The 11,723-nt window shown below is 44.5% G+C and overlaps 1 protein-coding gene across 1 annotated transcript; it reads left to right on the top strand.

Annotated features, from left to right (window-relative positions):
* The first annotated feature begins 852 nt into the window (after window positions 1-852).
* Window positions 853-9,511, top strand: ARPC3 (actin related protein 2/3 complex subunit 3). Its single transcript, XM_031948564.1, has 7 exons — window positions 853-968; window positions 3,052-3,151; window positions 5,650-5,726; window positions 7,042-7,110; window positions 7,784-7,910; window positions 8,267-8,361; window positions 9,225-9,511. Exons 1-7 carry the CDS (start codon window positions 963-965, stop codon window positions 9,285-9,287), a joined length of 537 nt encoding a protein of 178 aa, XP_031804424.1. The 5' UTR covers window positions 853-962; the 3' UTR covers window positions 9,288-9,511.
* Window positions 9,512-11,723: the final 2,212 nt, after the last annotated feature.

The raw sequence follows: 11,723 nt of genomic DNA, 5'->3' as shown, positions 1-11,723 counted from the left end.
CACTACAAAAAGGGCTGCCACAAACATTTTGGCACATAATGGTCCCTTTCCCTTCTTTATAATCTCTTTGGGATGTAATCCCAGTAGTAACACTGCTGGATCAAAGGGTATGCACAGTTTGATAACTTTTTGAGCATAGTTCCAAACTACTCTCCAAAATGGTTGGATTCGTTCACAACTCCACCAACAATGAATCAATGTCCCAGTTTTCCTGCATCCCCTCCAACAATCATCATTATTTTTTCCTGTCATCTTAGCCAATCTGACAGGTGTGTAGTGGTATCTTAGAGTTGTCTTAATTTGCATTTCTCTGATTAATGATTTTCTTAAAATAAGAAAATAAACCGTTCTTGTTCCAGCAGAAAAAACTGAGCCCCATGGGCCGGCCACGGAGAGCAGCAGCCCTAAAGTCAGGGGCCCTGAGCTCGAATCTGTGTGCCTCAGGGCAAGTCGCTTAACCCCAATGGCTTCAGCAAAAAAAAAACAACAACAACAACAACAAAAAAAAAAAAAAAAAAAAAAACTCTGAGGTTCAGAGGTCACCCATCCCCAAGAGAGATGACTTGAGCCAGAAGTTTCTTTTCCCAGGGCAAGCCCTCCGCAAGGCTGATTTACATAAAATGGATGCTAATACTCGCCCTGCCACGCCCACGACTTCGTCATGCGCAGCCTCAGAAGACACTGTAACCCGAGCTGAGCCTTGGAACCGCACCGCAGCCTGCTCGCGCTTTTGGAGTCCTCTGCGCATGCGCAAACGTAAGAGCGTCCGGCATCGCGGCCCTGACTCTCCGGCTCCCTCTAGTGTTCCTAGCGCCAACACCGGAAACTCGACCTCCTCCCGCCCCCGCCTCTTCCGGATTGCTTCCGGTTAGACCCCACCCGGCCGCCAGACCGGAAGTGCCGGGGTCTCTGACAGGAGCCAGTCCCTTCTGCTCGCCAGTAGCCCAGGCCCGGCCGCCGAGATGCCGGTGAGGCGCGGGGAAGGGTCGCAGAGAGTCCCGGGGCGGAAGGGGAGCGACCCTGCGGAGTGCGAGGGGGCCGGGGTGGGACGGCCGGAAGGGGGAAGGGGGAAGGGGCGCCCGGCGGCGGAGGACCCGGACCCCATCGGTCTGGTCTGGAGCGGAGGCCCTGGGAGAGGGCGGTCCTTCCCGCGGGACAAGCGGGGAAACTGAGGCCCGGAGCGGGAGCCGGCGGCGGATGCAGAGCCTGTGGGCCTCGTCTTTTGATAACTGGGGAAACTGAGGCCCGGAGCGGGAGCCGGCGGCCCCCCCCCCCTTAGGGCGGCGGGTGTGGGCTGGGGCTCGGTGACCACGGACGTTATCCGACATTCGGGGAAACTGAAGCCGCGGAGGGTAGGGTCCGACCGTTTCCTTCCGGGCAGTGGCTTTGAAACCGACGCCCAGAAGCCCCAGCCCCAGCTCTTCCCTTTGACAAGAGGGGAAACTGAGGCCCAGCGCGGGTGGTAGACCTAGGCCGGGAGCGCAGAGATCCCTGGTCCAGCCGCAGCGTTTGGTGGGAAGGGGTTCCTCCTGCCCAGAGCAGGGGCTTAGAGGCCCCGCCAGCCCACAGGGCTCTTCAATGGGGACGTTCGGGGAAACAAAGGCGGAGGTTGTCCCTCGGCCCTTTCATTTCGGGGCACTCTGGGGGCCGAGACGGGGATTCCCTTTCTGGAGCCTTCTGTCCTGTGCCAGATTTCCTCTTCTGCTCCCACCCTCTACCCTTCTCTGCAGCCCAGCCCCCTCCCGCCTCCAGCCTTCTCTTCACTCAGAGTGGCTCCGGGGCTCCCGTCCTTAATGACACTTGCCTATTTTTGTAGCGACTGAAGGTTTCCCCAGCTCTGCTCCGACCACTAGGATTATACACAGGCAGATAGAAACCGAATGAGAGAGGTGCATGTAAAGGACAAGCTTGAATCAGATGCTTATTCAGTCCCCTTTAGCTCCCAGCCCCACGGTCCCTATTTTACAGGTGATGCTCAGAGGCATCCAGGCACCCAGGGTTGGAGCTGGGACTGGAACCAATGCCAGTGAGACCATTTTGTGATCCTCCTTCCAGGGCTTTTGGTTCCATGATCACTAACGTTTTTTCCTGGTCGCAATCATCTTTTTTCTGTGAAAATGTTTGAGCTGGGAAATATCAACGGAGCTTTCTCTTGGATGGGCTGTCCCCTTTTCTTCAATGTGATATATCATTGGCCTTCATATAAAACTTATAAAGCACTGTATGAAGAAGATCTGGGGCTTTTAGTGAACCACAAAGTCATCAATCACCAGGGTGACACGGCAGTCCAAAAAGTAATGTTCTTTTAGACTCTATATACAGTTAGTGAGTCATGGCACCTCTGACCCAGGAGAGTCGAGGAAAGCTGGGCTGTGTTGCGCATGGAGAGAATAGGGTCTGTGTTTTAGGAGTAACTGCCTTCCTGGAGAGCGTCCAGAAGAGCGTTACCTGTGTGTCATTTGGTTCCATCAGGAGGATTATTAGTGTCCAGCTTGGAGGGGGGTGGGGTGGGGAGTAAGAAGGCTGGTTCCCTTGGGACTGTCCTGTGGAAGAGGTCTGAGATTCATTCTGTTTGGTCAAAGATGTGGAAGGGGTGAAGAGACAGGTTTTTTGTCGAGAAGAATTTCCTAACAATTAAATCTCTCCTGAAGCTGAATGATTCCCTTTGACTAGAGAGCCAGAGCTCAAGGTTTAGGGTCAGGAAGACCCGAGTTCAACTCCTTCCTCAGGCACTTGGGAACTGCAAGACTCTGGGCAAGTCATTTAAGCTTTTCTTGCCCCAACAGTGGGGATAATTATAGCAGGATTGCTGAGGATCAGATGAGGCATTTGTAAAGCACTTGGCACAGGGCTCAGCACACAGTAGGTGGGACATAAATGCTTGTTCCCTTCTCCCCCGTAGAGGTTATCATTGAAGACAGGAGGTGTTGGCGAGGAGGTTCTTGCTCAGGTGCAAGCTCTCCCAGGTGGTCCCTGAGCCGCCTCCTCAGTGTAATTCTCTGGTGTTTATCTCCCTGCCCCTTTTGCCTTCTGACATGGTGGAATTCGCAGGCGTACCACTCCTCTCTCATGGACCCTGACACCAAGCTAATTGGAAACATGGCCCTCTTGCCCATTAGGAGTCAATTTAAAGGACCAGCTCCAAGAGAAAGTAAGTTTATATTCTTTCATTTTTCAAAAAGGTAGTTGTGTGGAGGGAGGTAACACGGTAACCATTTGATCTTGAAATCATGAATGTGGAAACTTTTTGTCTTCTTCCTAGCTCTGCTGGGCTGCTATTTGCACCTTCTGGTTGCTTAGAATGACTCTGTATCCCAGACCTGTGAAGATGATTTTTAGATTCCATCTGCCTAATTAAGGACTTTATTCTTATTTCATCTCCTTGTTCAAAATTTCTTTGGGAGTTGGAAGGAAAGAGTAACAGCTTGACTCCAGAAAAAGCTTATGATCCAGACTGCTCTGTACACTGCTGCTATGTCAGACTTTCTTCCCCTTTAGCACTTGGATGTCTTAGCCCTCTAAAACCACTTCCTTGTCTAACCTCCTCCTGGACCGTCATTGTTAGCATATGTGGGGGTGTGTGCGCGCGCACATCTGCATCACAGCTCAGCTCAGGATAGTTTTGTAGATGCCTCCTGTTAATGTTGCTGAGCTCCAGTGTTAATTTAATGGTGGTTTTTCATCTTTTAAAATATTTTCTCTCTTCTTGGCTCTTTAGTTTGGGAAACGTAGCTTTGTGCCTCAAAGGCCCTGCTTTGTTCAAGTGCTGTCCTGATCTACTCTGAAGCATTGAGTTTCCCATGAAACATGGAAGGCAGTGTTCTGCTGTCTGCTGGTTTGCACTCCATTCCTTGTTTCCAATATTATGGTTACAATCGTCATCTTATTCTTACCGTTTTTTCTGTCAGGCTTCTTAGCTTGAAACTCCTCTTAAGTTTAATTTTAGTTTCAACATCAGTGTACTGCTCTGTAAGCTTAATGTATTTCAATGAGTCATCTCTCTTAATAAATTTTGAGATGCAGGAAAAGGAAACAGATGGAAGCGAGCACATAAAAGAACATAATACATAAAAAAATTGCAAAGCACGTTTATCAAGCCAGATTCTGTGAGGGAGAAATTCGGGCCACTAAAATTCCATTTTAGTATATTGAATAAAAAATAAGTCATCAGTACTGGTGCAGAATTGGAGGCAGATGAGTGGATAGCACTGGGCTTGGAGTGAAGAAGAACCAAATTAAAATTCTGTCACTCTGTCACTGTCACTCTGACCTTGGAGAGATCATCAACCTCAGGCAGCTTGTGGAAGGGCTGGCTCTCTACCATCACAGTCTCAGATCCTTCCAGTATTCTTGAGAGCATCCAACAGCTACACAGAGCTGCCACCGTGGAGACCCGAGGAATTTGAATAAGGATTTGGAGTAGAGGCCCCTCAGGATCACAGCAATCCATCAGTTCATTCCCCAGGAGTGGATTAGAATCAAATTAGCTTGACAATTAGGGAATAGGAGAATGACATGAGAAGTGGGAAGTGAAAGACCATTTATTTGCTTTGCTGAATTATAGTCCCAGGGATTCTTAGTTGCCAAGTGCATCCTTGTGCTCTGAAGAAGTCAACTTAGAGCCTGTGTTTTAAGGGGGAAGAATTGGGGAGTTTTGCCAGCAGCAGTTTCCTCTATACAATTTAGTTAATTTTTTTTCCAGGATATGCAGGCTGTGGGATCATTTTACATTTCTTCCACAAAATAAAAGATTCTATACTGTATTTAAAAAGATTAACTCTCTTGGTATTGCTGAAACCACCTGCTTGGTATCAAGGCTCCAGGATTCTGAGCTTTTAAAATACTGAGAAACTGAAAAGAACAAAATGGTCAAAGAAATTTTGTATCTAAATCTTTCTTTTGCATTGGTATTTCTGGCTTTTCAAGACTTCTGGCTACTTCAGAGTACATGTGCACATATTTTTTTTAAATCTGTCTTTTTATAGGATTATGTTTCTATATCCCATAATTGTTACAGATCATAACTGAAGTTCATTTTCTAAGGCGCAAAATAGATGCTACCCTTTTTAAAAGTTTTATTTTCTCAGCAGTATCTTATTTTTCCAAATATACGTAAAAAGAGTTTTCAGCATGTATTTTTGTAAGACTTTTTCTCTTTTTTTTTTTTTTTTCCTCCTTCCCTCCCTCCCCAGGACAGCAAGCAATCTGATATATGTTAAATATATGCATTCCTTTTAAACATTTCCATATTTATCTTGTACAAGAAAAATCAAACTAAAAGGGGAAAAATCATGAGAAAGAAACAATTAAAAAATGAACAAACTAAAAAAGGTGAAAATAATATGCTTCAATCCACATTCAATTTCCATAGTTCTTTCTCTCAATGAGAATCTCTCTCATTTTCCATTCCAAGTCTATTGGAACTGTTTTGAATCACTGCATTGGTGAGAAGAGTCCATCACAGTTGATAATTACATAATTTGATTGATACTGTGTACAATGTTCTGCATGCTTCACTCGGCATGTAAGTTTTTCAAGGCTTTTCATAATCATGTTATCTTTTCTTCTCTTTAAAAACGTCCAACAGACACATAATAATGCTGTCTTATGGCTGGTTAATTTTTCTTTTTTCTCTTGCTTTTTGCATAGCAAAAGACACAGATATTGTGGATGAAGCTATCTATTATTTCAAAGCCAATGTCTTCTTCAAAAACTATGAAATTAAGGTAAATTACAGATTTTAATATTATTGGCAATACTTCAGTCGCATCCCTGCATTTCTAGTCCTTTGAATTCTATTTACTTGGAAGGGAGGTTGAAGGTGGGATTAAAATGTTTATTGCAACCAGTGACTTAAGAAGTTTCTGAAGTCAAAATTTATCCTTCCTGTGTTCAAAGTAGAATTTAAAAATTTTTCAGAGTTTTAGATGCAGAATCTCATTCAAACATGTGATCACAACACTTTAGATGTTTAATACCAATTCTAAGTAATGTGTTTATACTCCAGATGGATTCTAATATTACTTCCTTCCTGTATTACATAATTCCTACTTGAATGCCTCATCTTGGTGTGAAGGTGACATGAGGCTCTCCAAAGCTCTGCTCTTGTAGTTCTAATGAACTGGAACGGCTTTGAGAACAGACATCCCAAGACCAATCCAGCTTACTGGGGAGATGGGCAACATCAGAAGACTGATCTCCAACTGACTGTGGGTTTTTTTGGCCCCATAAACTTAAGAAAAGTACCTCCTGGGCTGGGGAGGGCTTGCAGCCTGCAGCAGTGCAGTGAGTCTCCATGCTAATAATAATCACAGACCTTTTGAAGCATTATGAACTTCTTCCTGCTCTCATTAAAGATCCCATGTGTTACAAATAGGCAGAATAGAAGTGGGAACTGGTTTGTTTTTCAAATGAAGTCAAAGTAAAACTTGGCTGAATGACTGTTGCACAATGTCAGCATCCATTAGCTTTTTCAACATTTTCCTTCTGGTCAGGCAAAGCGGTGGGACTAGCTATTCAAGAATGAGTCACATGTGAAATAAATGCTTCCTCCATAGAAAATCAGAAATGTTCCTGCTCTTGGTAGGTTTCCTGAAGAAAATAGCATTTTCAGAATTAGCCAAATATATAGGGAACCTCTGAGTTCCTCAGAAATGGTGATCTCCCACCTCTGCAGGATGACGGAGGTTGCTTTCATAATTCCTCAGAAGCCTTGGGGAAACAAGCTTCGATTTAAAATGGGCAGGAGGGGGCTGAGAGGGATGGAAGGAGAAACTATGAGGCTCAGAATGGAGGCTGCCAACCCCTCCCCAGAAGTGGCAGAAGTGAACACAGATTTTGAAAGTATCTGAATTTGAAGAATGAATTTTGGTGACTTGGGTTTTCATCCTTCATTTTCTTATCATATTACAGTTAAGGAGATCTTTACTGCCTTTAGGTTCATTTTTAATAGCTAGGCATTAGAAACATTTCAAAATAAAGTTCATTTATTTTTCTATTTTAAGTCAATGCCTGACTGCCTTCTGTTCTGTTACTTTGTAGAATGAAGCCGATAGGACATTGATCTACATAACTCTTTACATTTCTGAATGCTTAAAGAAACTCCAGAAGGTAATCATACTCAGTTGACTTTGCATCAAGGGGAAATTAATGGGAATCTGTAATGAGTTTTTATATTCCTTGATAAGTGTGATTTTTGTTTCTCTGTATTTTTTAATAGTACCTTACTTTCTAAATCCTATTTTCTAATCAATGAGCCATCTCTTATAACAGAAGAAAGAAAAAGGTCACAATTCAGCCCAATTCACCAGCACATAAACTGATCCTTAGTGCACATGCAGCCTCCCATACCCATTTCCCCCATGCCTGCAGAGGAGGGAAGTGTACTTTCTCAACTCTTTGGCTAGATCTTGCATCTACTTCAAAGTCAAATGACAAATAAAAGATATCTCCTGACTTGAAGAAGCCAGAGTTTTGTAAGAAAGCCTGAATGGGAGTCTCTAAACCTGGAAGAGCTGATCAAAAAGAATAACACAGAGGAAGTAACATCCTGAGGAGTCTGTGTCTTAAATAAGTCATTTAGGCTCTTGCATGAAATGAGAGGGTCTTTCTAAGTTATTGGAAAGGTCCCTGAGTAGGAGGCTATTTCTTTGAGTATAAATCAGTGTTTGCTGATGTAAATGCTTATGGTGAGCTTTTAGTTACTTAGAGATTTGAATAGCCTTTTGTGGATCTCATTACCATAAGTCCTGTAAAACACATGCTTTTGAATTTTGTTTTCCAGTGCAACTCAAAAAGCCAAGGAGAGAAAGAAATGTATACATTGGGAATCACTAATTTTCCTATCCCTGGAGAGCCGGGTTTTCCTCTTAATGCCATTTATGCCAAACCTGCAAATAAGCAAGAAGATGGTAAGAACAGGGTGTCTCTCTCCCCAAGGAGGCCTGAACTTGTTCCTGCTGGAAAGGTTCATGCTCCAGCTGGCTTAAAACATATTTTGCACACAGATTGAACATGTATCCATTAGTATTCAGCTTGTTTTATTAATCATGTGCACAAAAGTCATACGTAAGTTTTGGCAACAAGACTGGTGGAATTTTCAGCATAACAGATTTGATGAGCCAGAATGAAAATCCTTTCCCAACAGATGTTTATTGTAATCTCTGGGAATGGATAACCACATGTTACCTCCAAAATAAGGTCTCAGTGTTCATGGCTCATGTCCCAGTTACATTCATCTAGTATTCTCCATGCTGTTTGTTTTCAGAAGTGATGAGGGCCTACTTACAGCAGCTGCGGCAAGAGACGGGCCTGAGGCTTTGTGAGAAGGTCTTTGATCCTCAGAGTGACAAACCGAGCAAGGTGAGACACATTTTCCGTCCAAATGGTAATTCAGCTTCAAGGTTTGTCCAGTGGCAACTCTTAAACACTCTACTCCTTCTGGATCCTTATGGCTCTTCTTGGGTTTTCCATTAGTGGTAGGTGAGGTGGAGGAGCTGAGAGGAAGAAGGGGTCACATACATACACACAGACACACACACACACACACACACACAGTGATTCTAGGTCTGGCTGCATACAAAGTCAGCCTGGTGTACGAGAGAGAAGGGACAGCCTCCTGAATTACATTCTGGTCATGTGGCACTAGATGGGAGCCTTTACCTCTGGCAGCCTCAGGGGCTTCCTGAGACTAGAAGTTGTGGCAGTTGCTGATCTGCCTGGTTCTCCTGGGACGTCCCCTGCACCAGGAAAATACCAAAAAATGTGGACTGTGGGCGTGGCGGTACATTCGTGGTTTGAGACTAGCCTTGTTGAGCTCAGAGAGACTCAGAACAGACTGTCCTGGGGGCGGGGAGAAGGAGGGGAGGGGAGAGGAGTCTGGAAGCCCAAATACTGAGTTATGGAGGCCCTACAGACTGCATGGGGGGAGGGAAGGCCCACCCCTCCACCACTGCAGATGCTTGGAGTCTGACGTAAAGACACAGGTCCCTGCACCTTAAGTTAAATGGTCTTGGGGTGCCGAGCACTGCCCTGGGAGAGGGAAGGGGCTGGTCCTCCAAGGCAATGGGGGGGTGAGATTGGAAACTTTTTTCTAAGAAGATAATACTGAAAAGAGGTGAAGAGAATAGGACTTGATAAAGTCATATTTTATATTGTTGTTTATATTGATGAGTTGCCTCGTCATGCTTTGACTGTGCCTTTCTTTTCCCCGTTGCCTTTATTAGTGGTGGACTTGCTTTGTGAAGAGGCAGTTCATGAACAAGAGTCTTTCAGGACCCGGGCAGTGACCGGATCTTGTGCAGTCATTCCCGTTGCAGAAGCATCCAACATTTGGCAGCAAGATGTACACAGTTCTTGGCCTTTGTTTCATAAAATTTTATACCAAGGAAGAGGAGACATGTCCTTACTGGAAAAGCCCTTTATTAAGAATGTTGGGGTTTAAGGATCACTGAGATTTTTTTGCAATGTTAAGCTGGTGCTTAATTATAATAAAAAAAAGATTTATAACATTCCACGTCCAATACTGTTTCTTATTCTCTCTGTTAGGCAGATAACTTCTGCTTTGTTTTGACAGAGATGTGATTCAATTTGTAAACCTTAGTCAGTTAGTTATACCTCACATCTAGCCAGGAACATGTAATTTCTGTTCTCAGGCATCATCTTTTTTGAAACTGCTAAGCTTTATTGATACCTTTTGTTTTTATATCCATCATTCCAGGACAGAGTGTTCTCACCTTCCCAAAATTGAACCTACTCTTTACAAAGAAAAACATACATACAAAAGTAACCAATAGAGTGACCTTGCTCTAGAAGTATGTGCAATATTCTCTCCCAGTCCCCCCTTTCTCTGTCAAGAGAGAAGGGATAAAACTCCTTGTCTGCTGTGATTTAAGGGACAGAGAAGGAGAGTGGAAAGTGCATTGGAATTGGAGTTTAAAAACCTAGGGGCCAATCCCAGCTCTTCTGCTCGCTACCTTTGTTTTGAGACTTTGGGCAAAGGTAGGGTGGGTTTGGATGACTTCAAAGGCCCTGTCCCTTCCAACTTTAAATCTACAGTCCTGTGATCATCTCAGGCAGCTTCTCACTTCCCAAATCTGCCTTTCTCCTGTAAAGTCTTGGTTTTTGTTCAACATCTTTGTTGAAAATATCACCCTGGTGGACAGCTTGGTGGCGCAATGGATAGAGCAACCAGCCCTCAAGTCAGGAAGATTTGAGTTCAAATCCACCTCAGACACTTAACACTCCCTGGCTGTTTGAGCCTGGCCAAGTCATTTAACATTAATTGCCTCAGCAAAAAAAAAAAGAAAACATCACCTCAGGACTTCATAAAGAATGAAAGTTGACTCCAAAGGAGGGAATACCCACAGGTCATTTTCCCACCAAGCACAAAATCGCCTTTGTGGGATCTGAATGTTGGCTCCTGGGGTGTTATTTCATTAGAGTTGAAATGGTTCCAGCCATACCAACCTATTCCAAGTGGGAAATATTGTACCCCTTCTGGGCTCATGTGGCACATAAATGATAGGATTAGAAATTCCAGCCCTTTTGTATCCCCAGCTAGTGAGTTCTTTAATTGACATTGATTAGCTTTTGCAAAGAGATATTTGCTAAAAAGATAAAAATTGAATTATAGTTCAAATTCACCTCCCAAACTAGGGGCCAGTTCTTCCCTTACACAACATGCCTGGGGGAGAATGGAGTCAAGTTTAGGTCTGCACATGGAGAACCTGTAGCCCCACTGCCATGCTCATTCTCTCCCTTCGGAGGGTCCCAGGGTGAGTGAGGTGCCCTCATTCAGCAGGGCTGGCCCCTTGTAGACGTCACTGTTGGGCTCAGAGCATGTGGCTCCTGTGCTCGCTAACACTGACCTTCTGGAGCTGGCAAGGTTGTAATTACTTGGATCCTTCCATCTCTGTTGCTCGCTGATCTAATATTAGAAAACTGAACAAGAGAAACAAGTACTATATGTTCAAGGACATGTGACGGCAGGGGGGGCAGTCTGCCTGTTCCGCACCCGCTGGCTTAGTTCCCGTCACCAGAGAAGCAAACTGAGATACTCCCCTTGAAGCTTGTGTTCGCCCTCAATTCCAGCTGCTGAAGCAATTAATTAAAAGATTTCACCAGCGTAGCTGGAGCCCGTTAGTCCCTCCTCACTAGAAGACAGTTGGAAATGGAGAGGGAATATTGTGCCTTCTCTGTACAACCCCCGGGAATGGCAGGTTCGTGCACGCTTTAAGCACTAGGCCTTATGGACCAGCTGCCCCCACGGCAAAAAGTTTGGTTTTGGAAAATGGAATTTTGTCGAGGTAACTGAGCAATCTTTCGGTATTTAAAATTTCTAGCTGCCTGTTGCCAGCAGGGGGAGCAAGAACTTTCCAAAAGCAACTGCAAGGATGGGTTTTAGAAATGCCTTGTATTATATAAAAAGCAGATTAAACAAATAGAGTTCTCAAATTTAGACCTTTTAGTGAGTCCGGGAAGTACATAGTTCCTCTGCTACTCCTGACATCCTAATTCTCCAAAAAAGCATTCATTCTCTAAGAGGTGGATCTGTAAGAGTAGTGGGGGCAGGACCTCAGAGATCTCAACTCGTTCAAGTCCCTCATTCTGCAAATGAGGGAACTGAGATTGATATGAGTGAGTCTCAACAGAGTTGGAATTACAGAAATCACACTAAATTTGGCATCAGAAGGCCTGAGTTTTGATCTCTCCCTTTCATGAGC

Source organism: Sarcophilus harrisii, chromosome 1, assembly GCF_902635505.1.
Source record: "Sarcophilus harrisii chromosome 1, mSarHar1.11, whole genome shotgun sequence".
In the NCBI taxonomy this organism is placed as follows: Eukaryota; Metazoa; Chordata; class Mammalia; order Dasyuromorphia; family Dasyuridae; genus Sarcophilus; species Sarcophilus harrisii.
This window is presented reverse-complemented; position numbering and strand designations above follow the sequence as displayed.

Bases quoted from the DNA above. Each gene is read 5' to 3' on its own strand.
- ARPC3 (XM_031948564.1), top strand. The intron at 3,152-5,649 runs GTAAGTTTATAT...CTTTTTGCATAG, and splicing joins AGGACCAGCTCCAAGAGAAA to CAAAAGACACAGATATTGTG. The intron at 7,911-8,266 runs GTAAGAACAGGG...GTTTGTTTTCAG, and splicing joins TGCAAATAAGCAAGAAGATG to AAGTGATGAGGGCCTACTTA.